This window comes from Ursus arctos, unplaced genomic scaffold (genome assembly GCF_023065955.2).
Source record: "Ursus arctos isolate Adak ecotype North America unplaced genomic scaffold, UrsArc2.0 scaffold_8, whole genome shotgun sequence".
NCBI classification, from domain to species: Eukaryota; Metazoa; Chordata; class Mammalia; order Carnivora; family Ursidae; genus Ursus; species Ursus arctos.
Window position 1 is genome coordinate 78,982,764 of NW_026623100.1, and position 21,465 is coordinate 79,004,228.

The window sequence follows — 21,465 nt, forward strand, 5'->3', positions numbered from 1 at the left end:
CCCCAGATGCTAACTTCTCCATTAACACCCCCCAGCTGCCAGCAGGAAGTGATCCCTCCCTCCCAAATCCTCCAATATTTTCTTTTCTAAAAATTTCTTCAGGCACTTGACAGGTCCTACCCTGCTTCGTCTCATCAGTCTCACATCGTACACCCTAAAGGACAGCTTTACGCGTACTTCATTTTATACTCTCCACGGAACCTAGCACAGGGCTTGGCCCAGAGCAGGTGCTTGACAAACACTGAGTAAATCAGTATACTGAAGTATTGTTCGAGCCTCCAATACGTAAGAGAGAGACAGACTCTAGAGATACATTAATACCTTTAAAACAAACATCATAGAGCAAATGCATACGTGAATTCGTTAATCTGTTCATCATGTATTTATTGAGCATGTATTTTATAGACAGCAACTAGCTGGCTACAAAGATAAAAACACAATGCTTGCCATCTCAGAGAATAAATATATACACACCAAGAATTAAAGAAAGAAAGTCTAAGACGCAGCACATACAGAGTATTTCTCTGTACTGACACCAATGGCTCCTTGTGGAGCGAGACAATGACTTGGGCTCTAAGCAGGCAGGTGGGCTAACCTGGGCTTGGGAAGGAAGGGCCTGTCCCAGTTACTGAGCCTCATGACACTGCTCATTCACACACACAATCACAAGGAGCCATGGCTAAGAGTCAGAGGCACAGATCTATTTGGTCCTGAACACTGCCTAGGGAGGAGCCAACACAGCGCCATCTTGGACTGGCAAGTGCAAGAAAGGGGCAGCAAACACAGCCGGAATGGGAGCATCAGAGCTGCCCAGGGTGGCAGGCTGCACCAAAGGCACCAGCACAACTCAATTATACAGTGGGTCCAGGGGAAAAAAAGAACAAGGTGCTTGCAGATTAAAAATCTTATTACTAGAAAGAAGTCTAATGGGTTTGTTACAAGAGGCATGTGTAAGTATGAGTGTATGCATAGATGAATGAGGAAAACAAGATTCACTACAGCAGGGGGAAAGAACAGACAACTTGGTTTATAAATCTATTTTAAGACTATTTGTTATTTCATTCAAATGAGAGTGTAGGTACTGACAGGTGTCAGGTCCAGGAGAGGTAAACTAAGCTCTGGTATCTAGAGTCAAACAGTAAAGCTGAGGAGTGGAAACCTATGGCTAATCAACTGGCTGGCTTTGCTTTCATTCTCGATGCCATGGATGGGGCCCACAGCCTACAGTGACCAGGACCTGACATAGCCAGGAGATGCACAGGGTCCTCAGCGAGTGACAGGAGATGAAGACACAGAGGGTTAGCAAAGAGGAATCAGACAGAACCTCAGTCCCCAGGAACTCACCGTCTAATAGGAAAGATAAAGCCCGTAACTAAGTAAGCAAACGGCTCTGTGAAAACTCCAAAGAGCCATAAATAAAGCACCATGGAATTTCTAAGAAAAGAATATTACTTTTAGTCTGGACACCAGGGAAATCTTTGCTGATTGGGAGTTATGTGAGATAGACCTTTAAAAGAAGGAGAATTTTGTCTTACAAGATGGGGTGAAGCTATCCCAGGCAAAAGGAGCAGGGTGGAGAAGTGGGCAAAGGCCCACGGCACCCACGTGAGCAGAGGGGAAGGGGAGACAATGCTGAGAAGGGAAGTCTAGATGCCAGATGGACCAAGGGGGTTCTGGTCTTCGTTTCAGTGGATTTTTCTTTCTAGAGTTATTCAAATGATCTAAAATAAGAAACTATTACTTCTCTAGTCAGAAAATAATTAGCTTAATTATTACAAAAGAGAGAGAAAGTAGATCAGTGGTTGCCTGGGGTTGGGGGCTAACTGTGAGAGGACGTGAGGGACCTTACTGGGGACAGAAACTGTCTCCAGGCTGATGTATGGTCACGGCTATGCCACTTGCTAAAATTACTAGAAATCACTGACTTGTATACTTGAAATAGATGAGATTTACGATATGTAAAATATACTTCAATAAACTGTTTTTTAAAGAAATATACGATTACAAATATAAACAGAATCCCCATCAATGGATTCATTAATCGGGCTTCAAGCTTCATACTCCTGGACGTGAGCCTCTGCATTTACAGGCTCGGTGTATGCAAACTGCACAGAAGTATGCACAGCACAGAAGCATTCTGACTCAGGGTGAGCGTCCCAGGAAATGACTGCTCTCGTCTCTGCCTGGGCTGGAGAACACGCGCACCGGAGCCCGGATGCTCTGTCTTGGCTAGACTGCCCTGCGGCACGAAGGCTGGGCTCTGAATCTTTCTCTGACTCTGTGTGTTGGGGCAGCCCCGCAGCCTCAGGGCCACAGCTGAACGAACTATCTTCTGTTCTGGCCAACAGGGGTGAAAACCACAGCCAAAACTAGTACACATCCTTGGGCTCGGCAGCCCTGGCCTCAATTCATGAGTAATGAAATTTTTATGACCTATGGGAAGAATTAAATTATTCCTGGGTAATCCAACCAGAATACTTCCTTAGTGCCAAGCAAGCCCTGGGCTTTCTCTTACGCTCGGACTTTTAACACATGTATAAAATAGCTTTTTGAAACACCAAGCATGATCCGATTACGAATTATTAAGCTCAATCGCTGCTGTTGACTATGGATCTAATACCAATAGCAAATAGGCAATCTTTTTACTATTATTATTATTATTAAAGTTTTTATTTAAATAATCTCTACACCCAACTTGGGGCTCGAACTCATGAATCTGGGATCAAAATAGCATGCTCTTCTGACTGAGCCGTCTAGGCACCCTGCAAAAACGCAATCTTGAAAGTAACAATCCTCCCTTCTCTCTCTTCCTGTCTTCACTTTTCCTGGGTTCACTTGGAAGTCTGACAAGATGAGTCAGTAAGTAGTCAAAGGTTTGTAATCTCACAAAGAGAAGTGAAATGATTCAGTTGGTGGGGCAGACAGACAGGGCTAGCGGAGGTCAAGAACAACCTCAGGACGCGACTGCCACCTGACTGGTGAACGAACACGGACAAGGAGATGAGTGGGGGTTGGGGGAGGACAGAGCCAGCCAACAGCCACTTTCCCATGCTGTTCTTCCTATTGGGGGGGGGGTCTTAAAATTCCTTGTCCCTAGCTTTGTCACTTCCATACTCTGTAAAATCTTTTCACTTTCCCTCCTATGTTTCCTCAGCTCACAGGGGCACCGTCTCGCCAGCTCCTTTAGCTCTGGTCACTGGTGACCACCTCCTGCTGACACAGCCAAGGCTCCATCTTGGTCCCACTGTACAACCCGCCTGGAAGACTCAGTGCTGCCTCCTCCTTGACTCAGGCAATGAGCAAGATGGCTCTGCCAAATGATCTTGCCCAAGGGGATCATTTAGAAGCCTGAACCTCGACAGGATTCTCCTATCATAGCTATTTTTGAGAAGCAGCACGAGAAGAGAGAATCACAACAGAGAAAGTCACTGGGCAGACTTCCTACCTCCGGGCCTGTGAATCTAGAAAAGAACAGGTCTTTCCAGGGCTCCTCTCCAAAATCCTTAATAGAGTCCAACTCTCTTTGGGGATAATCAGCTTGTCCTTAAAAGGCCAATGTATCGTTATATAAAACATGGCCAAAGAATCTCACTGGGACTTATCTGTGTCATGTAAGTTTATTTTAATCTGCCTCATTCATGAGAAACCTGAGGCAGACGACATTTCGAGATCTGTGGAGTTTTTCTTTTCTTTTTAACATGAGCAAACACTGCTCAATCACAGAGTTAAATAAGTAAAAGCAAGGCTTCAAAGAAAGGCAAACCACAAGGAGGCCAGCACCTCCTTGTCATGGTGAAGGGTTGCAAAAAGACCTCACACCTTATCGATTCAAATAAGGGCATAATTCTTCGCAGAGGTTTCAGTATTATTAAGCATAAGTATGTATGAAACAGTCCTCACCTGCTGGAAACTTCAAGTTCTTTCCAGAAGCCAGAGCCTAAGACCCAGGAGGGCGTGTGGGTGGTGCTGCTAGGTGTGTTATGGTAGCAGGTAAGGCTATACACCTGTGCTGTCCAACATGCTAGGCGCTACACATCCCCACTCATATTTAAATGGATTAAAATTAAATCAAGTTAAAGACCGAGGTTCGTTAGTTGCACTAGCCATATTTCAAGTGCTCAAGAGCTAGACGTGGCTAGTGGCTTATTAAATTGGAGCAGATATCAACCATTTCCATCCATGCAAAAGTTCTATTGAAAGGCAATGCCTTAAACCAATAGCTTAAACAAATTTTAAGCAGCTTCATTAAGGTATAATCAACATATAATAAGGTACACACATTTTAAAGTGTACAATTTGGTAACTTATGACATATATACACACACCCATCAAACCATTGCCAAAACCCAGAGAGTGAACATATCCATCCCCCTAAAAGTTTCTCTGTGTCCCTTCTGCAATCTCCATCGCCCAGCTCCTCAGTCCCTGGGCAGCCACTGCTCTACTTCTGTCATCAGAGAATAGGTTGCATTTCCCGGACCTGTACGTATCTGGAATCATGTGGCATGCACTTCTTCCTGTGGCTCCCTTCGTCCCCGCTTTGAGAGGGAGCATTCCTACTCGGAGAGCCACCCATGCTGGGGCATTAAGAGCCGCTCCTGTTCCTTGCTGAGCACTGCTCCATGGTCTGGTTACAGTGCAGTCGGCTTATCCTGACACCTGCTCACAGACTCTGGAGTTAGCTCCAGTCTGGGGGCTACTGTAAACCTTACAAATAAAGGTGCTGTGATGATTCAAGGGATGAGACTCTGACATCATGGTCGGAAGGCGTTTTGAGAAGGTGACATGTGAGCAGCGGAGGAAGGGAACCACAGAGCTGGGGAGAACTCAGTAGAAGAGCACTCCCGGCAGAGGGAAGTCCTACCATGAAGGCGCTGAGGCAGCAGTGTGCCTGGTGGAGTCAAAGAAGTCTTCTGTGTGCTTTCCAAAGACTGCTCATCTGAAAGAATGAGCACCCAGGCAAAAAGTTTTTTGGAGAAGCAGAAGGTATTAGGTAGAATGGTCTAAATCCCTAAATGGCACTGGGCTGTTTGATCTCATTTAACCCTTACAACTATTCTGAGCAGCAGGTGTGGTTATCCCCATTTTACAGATATGCAAAGTTAAGAGAGGGCTACATTACCCACTTGGCCCCCAAGCCCCACTAAGAAGAAGCAGCGTTGAGCAGAGAGGCTGAAGCCAGAGCTTGTCCTAGCATTTCGCTGCCAGAGACGGACTCTCACACATGCCCCAAGACCAGAGCGGGAGGAGCTGGGAGGCTGAATACAGGCTTCCCTCTGAGAGGTCGCTTACATCTGAGTTCCCTTGTAGTTCCTTGTTACACAAGCGGTTCACCAGGAGAACCATTCAGGTCATTTTTGCTTCAGGGGTCAGTGAAGACGACTTCCCTGGCCGGCAACAGTGCTGTCTGGGGTCTACCGCACGCACCGTCCCACACCCACCCCCACACACAGCGCCAGCAAACACATGCTCCCAGGCCGCCTTCTTTGGCAGCAGAACCACTCTGCTGGTTTGTTTAATTAAAAAGGAGGGGGGAGGGAGCCCACGCTGATCTTGAGTTAAGTTTAACACAAACTGAAAGATCAAAACCAGCCAGCTGCCAAAAACACACACTGGTGACTTTCACACCAGAAACACAACGGGCTATAGCTGCTGGTTTCTGCCTTACACACTGCGTCTCTGCCAGTCACACTGCTTTGATCTTTCACGTTCTAAGTGAAGAGAAAATAGTGACCCTTTGCCTCTCTTTTCCATTAGAGCCTAGGTGTTGAAACTGCACACTTTGGCCTACCTGCAACCATGCTGGAAACCCGCAGGCAGCCGACTCCAAGGCCCCGGGGCAGCACCAGAACCACCCAGGATTCCACAACATCTCCTGAAGCCCACGCGACATGAAAATTAAGCCATCGACCAAAAATGAAAGCACCTTTTCAAATTTCTTACCTCCCAGAATCCAAGGCTGGGAGATACTTGCTGGCCTCAGTGAGGCCCGAGCATCACTGTCTCCATCTCCCTGGGGTAAGCCTTGGAGGCACCTCACCCGGCTGTCCTCTACGGTAGCTGGCTCCCGACCAGTGAGGTCAGAGTCACGGGGAAACTTAGTAGAGATGCACATGCTTAGGAACTCTGGGAACGGGCCCAACGAAGTGTTCTAACAACCCTCCAGGTGCTGCCGCCGCACCAGTGTGAGAACCGCTATGCAGCAGGTGCAGCGTGCGGCCAAGTATTCTAACAAGTTCCAGGTCATGCCAGTGCTGCTGGTCCAGGGACTGCACTTTGAGAACCTCGGCTCTAGATCAACGCTTCTCAAACTGTATGTGCCTACTCATCGCCTGGGGACCTTATGAAATGAAGACTCTGGTGCAGCAGGCCTCGGGGAGAAGGGCCTGGGAGTCTGCATCTCTAAGAAGCCCCAGGTGATTCACCTTGAGTCAAGGCTAGGGCTTTCTGGGGCGTGGATGACACAATGTCTAAATGCTTTGTAAACTGGGATCTGGGATATGCAAGCATGATATGGTTTGCCAAGTTTTCAACTTTACGGAATGACTAATAGCTGAAAATTCCCAAAGAAAGGGGAATGTACACGGAAAAGCTAGGACCTCGAATTTATCTACACAAATTTGCTGACAACTCCCCACAGAGGGGCAAAGCCTGGACTCCTGGCTGGGCACCTCCCCAACAGGAGGAGACACGGGAAGCAGAGCTCTGACAGCTCGCAGACCGCCCTCTGTACCATCACCTCCCCAGCCACCAGCTCTGGCCCTTTGTCCCTTTCTCCTTCCCTTATCAACCTCCCCTGGAACAGGGAGCACCTGCTGTCTCCTCCTCCTACGGCTGTTCCTCGTGGTACTGCAACTTGTCCTCTGCTTTCACCCAGTCAGGAGAAAGCTCCCTGTGGCCTCCCGATCACTGAGGCTGCTCATCAGGCCTCCTCCTCCTGCTCTGTGGCTGCCAGGACAACGGACTCTCCACCTTCATCCACGTCCCCTACTCCCATCTGTCCACACATTCTCTCTTAGATTTCACAAAAGCTTTTTTTAAAGTTTGAGATCCCCTATATCATGGCGGTTATCCCTTTAGTAGCCAACAACTGTGAAAACACAGGATGGTAAGAGAAAACAAAGACAAACCCTGTTTTGAGCTCATTAATGCTTCAAATGATTAGTCCCTAACAATGTGTCCTCCATGCAGCTGGCAAGTCCTTAGAGATATGCGCAAGGCATGTGTTCATAAACCTTACCACCATGCCCACGTGCAGATGGACCTGAGGACACCTTGTGATGTCCCACAGGACTCCCTGGCCCCACCTCCACCCCAGGGACCCAAGGACCCAAGATGGGGTCCGCACCCTCAGGGCTCTGTGGCATTTGCACCGTGGCCATCGGCACACACTCTGCTTCTAATAAAAGGGTGTGTGTGTCCCTGGCCAGATGGCAGTGCTCATTGCCTGGACAGCACCACAGCGGGCCCAATACCCAGCAGGCGATCGGTCACCCCCCTCAGTTAAGCTCTCCTCCCTCTGCAGGCCTTGTTCCTACCCCCAGCTTTTCCCACATTCTTTCACTTCTACAGGTTCATGTACCAGGGAATTACAATGAGGTAGCACTTTCATTCCAAAAGAAACAAAAAGAGAGAGAGAGAGAGAGAGAGAAAGAAAAGAAACAGTATCAAAGTACATTTACACATATTAGGTGTCCGTGCTACAACCAAGACATAGAGGCTCTGACATTAGCTTTACTGCTTTTGTTGTTCTGGTCAAACTAAGGGTGTGCTTTCATTTTTGGTCAGGGATTTGGGAGCGTACGAAGCAGCCTACAGTGCTAAAGTCTTGCAAGTCTAAGACAAAGAATTTCCAACTGTATATTAGGCCAGTTAAGAAGTCAGTGCAAAGGTTTCTAGGCCTCCAAAGTAACCAACAGTAGGCCTGTCCACAGACTCCAACCCCCTAGCTCTCCAGTCCTCTGCATTCAAAGCTTAGAGATTTTTATTTTGCATACAAGCCTACGAGCCAAGTCATCCTGTGCTCCAGCTCCCAGCGCTGTGGAACAAGAAACAGTGGAGGCAGACACTGGCAGCAGTAAAAAACCAGCAATTAGTGGGGACAAGAGTGCCAGGATACTAAAATGTCCGAAACAGAAAGTGGGTAGTCTGGCCCAATCTAGGGCCAGATATCCCCACATACCAAGTACGACATACTAGGGGTTCTTTAAATTTCAGCGTATTTCATTAATATACGCCGAAAACAATGGTAAGTCTTCCTCCCAAAAAGAGGAAATTATGATCGGTGCCCCTGTTATTAATAAGAAAGAATGTAAGACATTTTAACATATGACATTTTCAATAAATGAAGCTGAAAGAGAAGAAGTATGTGGGGCGCCTGGGTGGCTCAGTCGGTTAAGCACCTGCCTTTGGTTCAGGTCATGATCCCGGGGTCCTGGAATTGAGCCCTGCGTCAGGCTCCCCGTTCAGCGGGGAGTCTGCTTCTCCCTCTGCCTCTCCCCCTTCTCGTGCTCTTGTGTGTGTGCACACACGTGCATTCTCTCTCTCAAATGAATAAATAAATAAATTTAAAAAAGAGAGAGAGAGAGAAGAAGTATGTTTAAGTACTGAGGGTGAAGACCCCTGGCAGGAACCTCCATACGTTAAGCAATGAGATACGCTCTGTTAGTCTGGAGACTGAGCTCACACTTACCCGGATAGGGAGGCTGTGGGGGGAGGACATGGCCGGGCCATTACCCACGCAGCAGGGTGGCACACCTCTCTGCCAGGCTCTGCCCACCTCACACGGACAAGGCCACAGGCTGCACACACCCCAACAGAGCCTCCCTAATGCTTTATTCTGCTGCGAGAGTATCTTGTAACGCCAATTATTTGCGTAAAATAAATTCATGACTTAGGTGCATTTTGGTCAGTGGAATTTGGAATTTTCAAATTCCACTTTCGATGCGAGCGAAGTGTGATTTCCTCAGCTCCGGGGTCGCCCGCCCCCAGATCTCACACCGGAACTCCATCCTTCCCTGGGCATCCGCGGATCCTGCTGCCACCTGGGGCAGCTCTGCAGATGGGAAGTACATACCCATCACCCCCAATTCTCTGAACCAAGACAGGGACTGCGAATCTGGGGATGACCTTTCAGCAATCTGTCCTCTAATGCAGCCGTTTGTTAAAAAACTACCTCTCAGCACAGAAGTGGTCCCTGGAAAATCTTTCCAGGATTCTCACATCCATCTGGTAAGAGGAAAAGAACCTGAGAAATTGGGCTGACTTTCTAACCAGTTTAATTTCACACATGTTTCATTTCTGGAGCCGCCTTGCTTTTCCCCTTTTCCTGCATAACTGCAGAGAAAATTCAGAGGCTCTCTGAAGGTGAGAATCTCACCCATTAGTAACAAAATCTCACTTTATGTTAAGTTGGCCTTTCTCTGGAGATGTTCCAACTGCTTTATAAACATCCCCTCAGGCCACAAAGCAGGCAGGTGGCCATTCTTCTTTCCGGACAAGGGGAGAATTGACCCTCTTAGCCGCCCCCAAAACGTAAAAGTTTTTAAATGCCTGAGAGAAAGTAAAAGCAAGGCTTTAAAAATAAGAGATAGGACAGATGTGCCCAAAAATAGGAATAAGAATGGTACACAAAATACCAAAAAAGGAGAATTCTCCTGTAATCGGCTCACTCTCGGCACCAGCTGCTTAGAAGCGGCCGCTCGGTGCTCCGGTGGCTGGGCAGCTTCACCACCGGCCCGGCCCAGAAAATCAGGCCTGGTGGATCTAATTTTGGCACAAAAAGAGATTTTCTCCCTCCCTCTGATCTTTGCCAGAGGCAGGATCAACAACCCTTAACTCCATAAAAGAAAGCTGAGAGCAAAGAAAGGCACCCAGACTCACTACTGACAGGACTTCAGTTCAAGTCTCCTAACGACAGTAGGGTGTCACCCGCGTGCTGGGTTGTAGCTGACAAGGAACACTCCCCACTCACTGCTTTCCTCTTGAGCTGGCCCTGAGTGGGCCTGGTTTTCCCACCATGAGGGAAACTGAGGCCCGTGGCTGCCTCGTGGCCACTGAAGCTCTGCCTGGCCTGTGTTTCCCTTGACGTTTTCCCCACACTGCCATCCCTCCTGTTCTTTTTCCCTCCAGAAGAGTTGGCAAGAAACCTTAATTTCTTCAAATGTCACAATGGACACAGTATGGATTTGGAGTTTTAAGAGCCCGATTTGAATTGCAACTCTGTCACTCGCTCACTGTGGACCCGGGAAGTCACTTATCCAGTCTGTGCCCCTGTCAGATGAAGGCAGCAGGAGCTGTCCTGCATAGTGGTCAGGAGGACTGAGCGAGTGTCCCCTTCATGCCTAGCCCAGGGCCTACCGTACCATGGGTGCTCGGTAACAATGGCCACTGGCGGCTTACTCACCGCGGAAAGGTGGGTAGCCCCTGCGCCTTGCTGCAATTCCTGCAGTGCTCAAAGTGGCAAAGCCGTGGGGTGAGGGACAAAGCAGCCGGTGCAAGGTCCAGGCCTGCCCGGCCTTCAGTTTTGCAGAAAATCAAGAAAAGAAGGGGCAGTTTCATTTAACGTGCAGCTGCTCGGGTTGACAAGGAAGTGCAAGCTCGCTTCCTGGGGATTCCACCGTGTGGAGTACTAAGGTGGGCCTCCTCTACCTGCAGGCACACAAGCAGGGGCCGTCCCAAGCTCTTTAAAGACCCCAGAGCCTCCTCAGTTACATAATCTACAGAGCAGCGAGAACACGGACTACCTCCAGGGACTTGTTAAGATTAAGGAAATTAAGCATGTAAAGCAATCGGCTCGAGTCTACACACAAAACCAGGTGTGGCCCTATTACCTCCATTCTACAGCTGAGAAAAGCCAGCTCTGGAGAGGAGCTGAAGAAAGAGTAGCTGGCTGGGGGCGGGGGTGGGGGGGTGGAGGGACGATTGACTGAGGTCCTCCCTGCTGCTGCTTCCCTTTACCATCCTCCGGGGATCCCTCCCACCGCTTCCCTTCTGGCCCAATCCTGTTTCCTGATCACACATCTTCCTCTTTCTTGGCTTCCCTCTTCATTTTGCTAAAGCACATCCTTTAGGAGTTTCAGAGAAATGCACAGGAGCTAAACTTTTTGAGCCTTGCATGTCTGAAAATAATCTCTAGTTCTATTCTCATGCTTGGCTGGCTCTAATTCCAGGTTGGAATTATATTCCTTAGGATGTTAGTGGCCTTGCTCCATACCTTACAGTTTCCAGTGTTACTGCTGAGACGTCCAATACCACTGATTCCTAATCTACCATGTGCCTTCTGGAAATGTGAAGATTGTTCGCAATTTCACACGGAGATGCCTGGGGGCCTCCTCCCTCCCTGTTCTGGGCTCTGACCAGCCTTCAATCTGAAGACGCAAGTGGTTGGGTTTCAGGGACCATCTTATCCTCATGACGCCCTCCTGTCTTCCATTCTCTCTAAGGCACCTGTCCACTGAATGATGGGCCTTAAGGATTAATCCTCATCTCTTTTATCCGTTTTCCACTTTTTTGGTTTTGCTTCGTTTTTTGACCTATTTTCTGACAGACTTCTATTCCAATCATGTCACTGGATTTTTGCTTTAATATTTTCTTACATTAATTGTCCCCTTTCTTTAACCATAGCTGCACCCCTACTCCTTCCCTCTGATACCACATCTACTCCGATCTCTCAGAAGAATTACACGTAGTTTCTTCAAAGCTTTCTTTTGCTATTTCCATTACCCCTGTTTCCTCTAAGTCCTTTTCTCTGCTTATTTTGGTCTCTTTCACTCTGGAGGCTGTTCACTCCTACTTAGGAGTGAGGTGCCCAGAGCCGGGATGGGGCCAACCCACTGAGGGGCTGGGAGAGTGGGCTGCAGGCTGTGTCCCAAGAAGACCCCCACAGGTCTTCCCTGGGGCCATTCAGTTTCTCCAGTTAAAAAAAAAAGGCTCCAACCCGACTCAGTGGTGAGAACCTAATAAGCATGTCTGCCAGGGTTCAGGGAGTGGGGCTGACGGCAGGGGCGAGGGCTCCCCGGTCAAGGTGCTTGCTGCCAGCTTGTTTGGAGCAGAAGAAATGAGCTACAAATTCGAGAAAAGACCCCAAGAGATTGCAAATGAGACCGAGTAAAAAAACCTAAGCACAGCAACGGCTTTTTAATTTTACCATTTCCAACTGAAACCTTTTACAAGTGAAGACAGGGAGAGAGACCCAGAGCCTTAAGGATCTGGTTCTTCCCCTTCCCCGTTATTAACTCATACACAATGTTCCCTTCTTTCTGCCCTGCCAAGGCCAGATGTACAAACCCACCATCATCACCATTTCAAGAACGATGAGCTACTTTTTCACTTGTTATTTGCTTGCTGACAGGAGAAATGAGAATGGCACTGCTGTTTGCGACCTTGACCTGCTCTGGTCACCCATGACCTTTTGAAGCTGGGGGAGAAAAACAGGAAAGAGAGGCAGGGGCCATCCCAGTGTGTATTCCCCTTGTGGAAGAAGCCAGGCAGCAGGGTCACAAACACCCTCTCAGGCTGCCCACTTGTTCAGAATTCTGTTCCCACAATGAGGAAGGCACAGAGCTGCCAAGCACAAGAAAGAACCCCATTCACCCACGTTACCCAGCACCTACCGCAGGCAAGAAGTCCCGACTCCATGTTCCCACGTGCTTAAAAAGTGACTTTTTTTAGGCTCTGCATTTGGGAGCATAAAAGGCCTTTAAATATTCATGGCAATTTCTGTGCTTTGATTATAGGTTACCTTGCTGTGTGAGACAGGCCTGGAACATATTTATTAAATATTGTAAGTTTTAAATGCCCGCCATAATTACCAGAAACAGATGATTCTATATAGTTCAAAAACTTAAAAATTAAAGTCAGAGGCCCTTAAGAAGATGAATGCATTTATTCATTCTGTTCCACAGCTGTGCATATTTAAAATGCTGACTTGAATTTAAAAAGCCATGTTACCGTAAAAACTAGAATTCTAAAATTTATTCCAAAGTGACCTAATAGGTATAGAAAATATAACTCCTTTAGGCCCGCATGAGTGTTGAAATTTATTACCAGTTTATCAGACACACCTTGGCTATCCTCCACAGAGCTACCTTTCCAACTAAAGGAATGCAGGCACTTCACACGCGGCCCAACAGCCGCACGTGTGTGATGACACTTACCAGGTTTTTGAAAAGAGCTGTCAACTCCTTTGTAAACACTGAGAACTTCAGGAACGCACTTCCTAAATCCGGGTCGTCTCTGCACACGCAGTTGCCACCGAACTTCTCCAGAGCCTGGGTGTACTGCTCCTCGTTCTCCACGTGAGCTACGACAGCAGTGGGAGATGCACCGTTAATACGGCAACCTCTCCGTCCCCATCCTTAACAGCTTCTTCCTAAGTTGTGAACAAAACTGAACACATTCACAGGATACAAATCTGAAAAAAGTCAAGTTGCACCAGGAACAGAAATCACTTTGCTGTCCTGACAACGCCCGTTGCGTTGGCAACGGATCCCAAGGAAGGAACACAATGGCCAGGACGGAAAAGAGCCTCCTCGCACAAGCCCCGCGGTCTCCAGCACATCGGATGAGGCTCCAAGGGTACCCCGATGCCTTCCACATCTCCTAGGACTCCTCTCCTACGGACTGAGCCCTCTCCTAGAAACTCAGCGAGAGATGCCTGCTCCTCTCCCGTGTGAGGCTCACAGTCCTAACCAGGAGCCACGTGCCACAGCTCTCCTTCCACACAGCAAGGGTGGTGGACCTCGGAGCGCAGGCTGGGGCCACAAAGGTCAACTGAGTGCCTCTGTGCTGTGCTCAGACACATCCTCCCCTCAGGCGCCCTGCCTTCCCCGACTCCTGTACATCCTCCAGGAAGCCTTCCGTGATTCTGCCCTGTGCCCCTGGTATCTGGCTTTGGCGCTTCCCTGTCTTTGCGCTCAGCACGGACCCTGAAATTGTCTGGTAATGTATTTCTCAATGTTAGAAGTGTTAGGGACAGGGACTAAGTTTTACTTATCTTTGTGCCTGAAATACAAGACAACACACATGTTGCTGAATAACAACAAAAAAAGCAAACCCTCGTCATCTATCTGATGGCATTGTACTACCATTAGGCCATAAAACAGCACCTTTAATGCTTGGAAACCCAGATTCTGGGTCTCCAGCTCAGTGGTTCCCAATCCCTGTTGGACATCAAAATCATACATGGATCTTATCAGACTGTAGAAGCCACCATCCTGCCTCAGATCTCCGATTCAGAAATGGGGGGTGGGGGGCAGGGGAGGAGGAAACCCAGGTAATTCTAGTAAGTTAATGTGGTTGACTATAATCCCCTTACTTCTAGGTCAGACATTTTTAAGTGAATCCAGCCAGATAGTGAATTTTTAAGTGAATCCAGCCAAAAGATAAAGCAACTTCTATTTGCATTAGGCACCTGATTTTTTAAAAACGATTTTATTTATTTATTTATTTATTTATTTATTTATTTATTTGTCAGAGAGAGAGAGAGAGCACAAGCAAGGGAAGCAGCAGGCAGAAGAAGAAGCAGGCCACTGAGTAAGGAGCCCAATGTGGGACTCGATCCCATGACCCCTGGGATCATGACCTGAGTGGAAGGCAGACGCTTAACCGACTGAGCCACCCAGGCATCCCAGGCACCTGATTTCTATGTTTTCCTGATCTCAACAAGAAATGTAACACAACTACTTGTAGGCACAACAGGGCAGACAGACATGCAGCATAAACTTAAATGTGAATGCTTCCTCGGGTAAATAAAACCACTGTCAGCCAATGCCAGTCCCCAGGCCTGATAACCGGGGCAAAGGAGGGGAACGTTCGTTTGTGATGGGCGGCCCTTGACCCTGAGCCGGATTCCTATGATCCATGAATGGCATGCCCGCCCATCATACCAGGGTGGTGCTACGCCCTAGACATCCAGTGCTGGCCTTTGGGGATTCCCACGTGGGTCTCACAAACATAAGAGAAAATTAATCTCACTGTTCAAGCCCTTTTCCTTGTTTTTTTCTTTGACATTTCAGAAAAGGACCTGAGAGTTCTGGATAAATTAAATGCATTTCTGAGACCACACTCAGCAAACAAGACAGAAGAATACACACACAGGTCCTGACGTGTGCCAGAGCCGGAAGAACTCCCAGAAGATCTGGTTCCAGTTTCATGCCTTTCAGGGAGTATGTGATTCTGGTGAGTAAATGGCCAAATGTCTCAGCCATGTGAAGGTTAGAAATCTGCTGTAGGATACAAACAAGGTTAAGGTAAGAATCAAAGAATAGTGCAGGGACACGAGTTCAGCCACACTCAGCACACACCCAACAGCACACGCGGTAGTTAACAGCAGCACGGATGCCATTTCTACGGAGCACAGACAACATATGCTTTTTCTACACCTCGCAACCACTTTAAAAGACCTATGCATTCTTTCTCATCATGGTGAAAATAAGTAGGGGCTCAAAGAGATCAAATAATTTGTCCTGGGAAACAGGGTCAGCAAGTGGCTAAGCCGGGCTTCAAATCCATGTGTGTCTCACCCCAAAACCTACTGTTCTGCTCTGTACTGGTGTTAATTTCACTAAGAAAAACAGCTTCCCTAGCCCAAACCAGGGGCCCACATTTTAGATTTTTAAAATTCTATTTCAGAGATGGGTCAGTTATACAGTCTAGATCACTCCAGTTAGAATTTTAGCACACGTGGTTAACAGCGAAGGAAAGTTCCTTTCAAACCACATGCTCTTTTATAACTTTCAAAGTTGGTGGTCAAGACGTGGGCAATTCCAGTGTGGCTTTGGAAGGGAGTGACAGCCACAGCAGACATCTGGGGCTGAGATCACTCCACGGAGTGAGAGAAACAGGAATGCAAAGGCCAAAGTCGCCTTGGGAGTCACATGGTGCCCCCAAAATAGTGCCCTTACAGCTCTAAGTGAACACCCAAAGGGCAGGGGGAGGGAATTCCTTTCAGTTAATACCTATTAGGTGGCCTTTAAGCCTTTGTTCAACTTAACTTGATAACACTATGAGGTCTTAATATTATCATCCCTATTATCTTCTGAATAAATTTGGTGAAATTCGGCAGGGTTAGAGACTTGCCAGAGATCACCCGGTTGGTAAGAGGTGGGGCAGAGGTCAAACCCACCCTCTGTTCATTCTGCAGGCTGCCTTCCAGCCCGTGGTCACCTGTGGGAAAGAGGAACCTGTCTTCTCTTCACTGGCAGTCAGCCAAGCTGACGCAGAGGAGAAATAGCAAGGCTTCACATTCCAGCACCAAGAAGTACAAGTGAACTTCCTTTCACTCCTCCTTCTGGGCCTCTCAACTGATTGCCAAGTACAGGTTATATTTTTAAAAATTCTTTCCCTTACAAATCTTTGAAACAATGTGTTGATTCCCACACCCCAGTCATGATCAATGAAGTTTTGAGCTCATCATCATCACCATGATCTCATATATTTATATTTAACGTGTTCTGGTCCACTGCAATCTTTATTTTCTGATGCTCAGACTGTCCCAGCTTGGGTCAGTGGAAACGTCTTCACGCTGATCTACCTGGGGTTAACACAAATTTCTCTTCTTGTGAACAGATTTGTAGCTTCTTGATAAAGACCACAGCCCCGTATCTCTCCGTGTCTTCCTGAAACACCCAGCATGGTGCCCACTGTAGGAACAGTAAACCCTCCATAAATATGTATTCATTGACTGACCTACTGCTCCAGATCGCCTGAAGTTTGAGATTTTCCTACTAGAGAACAGAAAGTAATTGAGTGCCTTTATTTTTCTTTTGCCAGAAACAAACTTAAAATAGGAACCTGAAATAAATAGCTTGGGAATAAAGTTTCTGGAAAGAACCCAAACTGGTCTATCAGCTTTTATTTACAAAATTGTTGAAAGCCGTTTCTCTAAAAAGAGCTCACTCTCTTGCCTCCGCCGTTGTTCAAATATATCTTAAACTCTGGTTCTTATTAATGATCCAGATCCAAACATCTTTCATGTGGGAGGGACTTAGGAAAATGAAAATCCAAGTCCCTGAAACCATGGCAGGACAAGAAAGACCGTTTCTTCTCAATTCTAACCCTGCAGCCTTTCCATTTCCCACACCTCACAGTCCAAAAGTCCCACTTCCCACCAATCCAATCAAAGGGATGAAATGAGAGATTCTCACTGAAAAATCTCTTATGAAGCCAGTAAGCACACGTACATTCTGAATTTAGAAGCACTGGGTTTTACTGTGTGCTTTTTAGTTTACCTAATTGTTATTTAAAAAAAACTCTCATATCAAGGAGAAAGCCCAGTGCATATACTTCAAGCAAAAATAGCTGGATCCAAAGGGACAAAAGGCAGCCCCTTTACTCCTAGTCAGCGGACCAAGCACAGGGAGGAAGCAAGCCACAGACCCAGCACTGCCAAAGGACAGCCAGGGTCCCACAGCCAATTCAACTTCAACCAATCCCTACGACCACCTCCAATATTTCATTCAACACCTCCAACCCTGCAACAGGGGCAGGACCATATGCTGGGGCGGGACACAGACAAGAGTGAGCATGGTAGCTGGCATCGATGTCTAGGGAAAAGACACACGAGTCCACACCACTGATGGTCTGCAATGTGCCAGGTGCTGAGGATTCAGAGACACCAAGAAGGGGAGGTCTGAACTGGGGCTGCAAGGTCAGGTAGTAATTTCCAGAGAAGGAACAGGAAGGTAATCAACCCCAGGGAGCAGCGTGGAGCCCCATGTGCTCGGAGGCTTTGAATGCTTTCTTGGGTTTCAAGGCCCTGGTCTGCCCGCAGCTCTCAGCTCTCCAAAGCATCACAGGCGAGCATAGGTCCCATGTGCCATCCTCCTCAGGGCCATGCACGCCCACTGCTGGGTCTTTTCAGTTGAAATGGGACCTGGTCCAGAATCCTCTCTTTACAGACAGGAAACCAAAGCTCAGAGAGGGTGCTGACTTGCCAAAGTTCACACAGCAGGTTTGCAGCAGAGCTGTAACAAGATCTCCGGTTCCCTGACGCCCCATCCTCCCATGTTCTCCCACGTACCCGTCACACAGACACTACTCTCGGCTCTCAGCTAACACAAATGTGCTCCAGTCCTCCAGCCAAGCACACGCCCTGGTAACCCAAACACCAAGGGCCCCAACCAGAGAGAAATGGGGGTCGGGAGGTCACCCTGACATAACACAGTCCAAGCCCCTGCTCCCGGCCAGACCATCGGCCCCTCAGGGGTCCGGCTGAGGCAAACTCCTGCTGACACCCCACGTACCAACCATCCACGCAGGCAGCTTTGCCCGGGGCTGAAGAAGAGACGTATGTTCTCTACAGTGGCAGCTTTACAAGGACACTCCCTAGATGCCATGGTGATGAATATTCAACTGTGTGCCACAATTTTAATGTCAGGATAATCTGCACAAGTGAAAACGAAGGAGACCATTTCCCCTCACGCTGGCGACCCCACACATCGCCTGGTTTTGCATCTGAGTCGGAGCGCGCGGGCTCCTGAGGGAACAACTGCTTCAAGTCAGAGATAATCCTGTTTCCGACAGGATCTCTGCCCTGTGATCTTCCATCCTGTGGGAGAACACCATTTTTAGAGCTTTATTTCCAGAGTCAGCCCAGATGAAACCTTTCAGTTCACCATCTGGTAATCTGTATCAAAAGTCTCAAACATTTTTGCCATCCAATGACCCCACTTCCAGAAGTCCATTCTAAGGGAATAATCCAGGTGATCAGAGATGTGTGTGCAAAGTAATCTGTGAAGAATGAAAACAGAGAGTATAAAAGGCGCCAACAATGTGCAAATAGGTAAATAACTATCTCTACAAAATGGAATATTCTGTAGGCTTCTGAAATCATGAAGTAGGAATATGCTCAGGACAGAAGACACATTTCAGGGAAAAAAAGGCAGGATATAAAACTGCATATTTAGCTTCAACTTTATAAAAAGTTAAAATGTAGAGAAGAGGCTGAAAGGAAAATCCATCAAAATGCTAAGTGATGGTAAAAATAGCAGGCACTCCATCAGTGTGGCTGGTGTATGCCAGGTACCAGCCCAGCTGTCTCTGCAGCACTGTATCCTCTCCCCATGGGTATCCTTCAGACGGGGGAGCTGCCGCGGGAGCAGAAACAGCCAGCCCGGAGGCCGCAGCTCCGACCAGCCGGGCCGCGGCCACGGTCCCACAGGGCTGCGGGCCAGGAGCGCACCACAGCCTGTCACAGGGGGAGTGAGACCGGCCTCCAGCCGTGACTTTGTGCTACCGCTTTTCTGAATCTTCCAAACTAAGCTCATATCATCTTTATAATTAGAAACAACATGTAGAATCAAAAAAATAAAATAAATGGAAGTGTCTGCTACAATGGCTAGATAATTTTGGCTCTCTGTGCCTGCTGAGGATATGATGATCCGTCTTTTTCCACCGCAGTCTCTCCCGGACAAGCTGACATGATAGAGGCAAACTTTGGAACCTGAGTACCGACCTGAATCATCTCCGACAAGACACAGGTACCTACAAACCAAAAAGGGTTTGATAAGAACACCCTTCCTATCTTACAACCCTTGAGCCCGTGCTCAAGACAAGCAAGATAAGAGAAACATGGTCTCTCTCGGAGCTTCATCACCTGCCAGGTCTCCAACGCACTGTGCTCTTTTCTATTTTCAAAACTCATTTCCTTTAACCCTTTCCTGGGGTGTCCCCTTTAACCTTACGAAAACCACCAGTCCTTATGGAGGTGATCACGGATGTATCCAGTCTGGTTATGTCCAGCACAGGAAGCTAGCAATGACGTTATTAATTAAGGTCAAGGTGTGGGCTGGCTACCGAAATATGAACACTTTTGTCTGAGATCATCACAGTCTTTGATCCTGCCCTCGATAAATGACAACAAAGTGACAGTTGGAAGTCTGTGTGAAGAACTCCACATAGCCCCAGCTGCCTCTATATAAAACTCCCACTGCTCACAAAAGTACATTAGGGAGGAAGGGGGGGGAGAACTGAGACTGATTTACTAGATGAGGTTTATTTTTTATGCTGTCCTTTTTGTCATTTTAGGTTATAGGCTCAGAGTACAGAAAACCCTATCAACATTCACTTGTATTTTTACTCGTTCTGTATTTCCCGAATACCCACTCTCAATCTAGAACATTCCTGGTTACTAAAGGGTAAAAATCCAATCATGTAGAAAGGCTTTTCTGCAGCAAGCACTAATGAACACAAAGATTCATGAAGCAGAGCCCCTGCCTCAAAAAGCAAAGCTCCGTAAGAGAGAAAGAGTCACACGCCAGTCGGTTCAGTGCAGAGCACAGCTGGAAAGAGAACGACCCTGGGGAGCTCAGGGGGGACCAGGTGTGGTCAGAGGATGGGGAGCAGCAGGCAGGGGCCAGATGAAGGACTGCATCCCAGGTAATGGAAGGCCCCCAAAGGCTGTAAAGTGACACGGGAAGACTTGGATTTAAGAAAGTTGAATTTAGAGGGCACAAAGATGAATAAAGCTTGGTAGCTGCCAAGGCACAATTCAGGAAGGCGAAGATAAATGCTCAAGAACAATCCACCGCCGTGCACATTAGGGGACGTAGAACTAGAGCTTGAAATGAGGAAGAGAGTACATTTTCTGAGGCTGGTGATGGAAAAGGCTTCTGAGAGGAGGTAAAGCTTACAGGAGTTTTGTCCTTCAGAATCCGGTCCAGGAGACTGAAGCTGAGCAGCCAGCTGCTTGACTCACCCCAGACTCTCCTTATCCAAAGAGCTACTTCCCATCCTAGGGCTGCCCTACGACCAAATCAGAGAAGGAGGGAGAGGCCCTGGCTGAAGAGCTGGCAAGGCTCTCCCGGAGCCTGGAATCCCCGGGTATCTGACATGGAAAGCAGGGAGGCAGATCAACATCTGCTCACTGTGGACTATGGGCTATTAGAAACCTTACATCCAATCACACAGATGCCCCCTGTGGGCAAAGCGGCTTGACCAGCCCCATCACAGAGTGTGCATTTTGTCACTGCAAATTGCTTTCAGCCTTTTTCCCCTTGATTTCTGCCTCCTCGTCCCTAAGGATACAATTCCCATTATTTACAGATGCTCACCAGACTCCCACCCTGTCCCACTTCTTTGAGAGCACAGCAGACCAGCAGAAAAGACCACTCCTGTGGTGTGGAAAGGCCTCCCGAGTCTTCACACCGAGGAACAAGCAGCCTTGGAAAAAGCACTGGTCTCCAAGCCTCATGTAACAGTTGCTATTCATGCAGGAAAGATTTTAGATACATACACACATACACACACACACACACACACACAACCTTTCAGCTCTGTGACTCTGGGAGAGTTTACAGATGAGGAAACAGGTTCAGATACTCCCTGAATAATGTCGTCGATGTTTTACAGTAAGTAAGGCAGGAAGTCAACTCTGTGATGGTATCCACGTCTGTAAAACATGGGGGTTTAGCTACATCAGTGGTTCTTGAATCTTTTATTGCAGAAACCAATAAAAATCAGAAA

At 47.7% G+C, this 21,465-nt stretch overlaps 1 protein-coding gene across 4 annotated transcripts in view; it reads right to left on the reverse strand.

The window, feature by feature from the left end:
- ASAP2 (ArfGAP with SH3 domain, ankyrin repeat and PH domain 2) overlaps positions 1 to 21,465 on the reverse strand; it is a 167,876-nt gene that overhangs the window by 76,752 nt on the left and 69,659 nt on the right. For all 4 annotated transcript variants that reach the window (XM_048222891.2, XM_057309395.1, XM_048222890.2 and 1 more), the window contains exon 3: positions 13,158 to 13,303. In XM_048222891.2, coding sequence (XP_048078848.1) covers positions 13,158 to 13,303 — 146 coding nt within the window. The remainder of the gene's footprint in view (positions 1 to 13,157; positions 13,304 to 21,465) is intronic.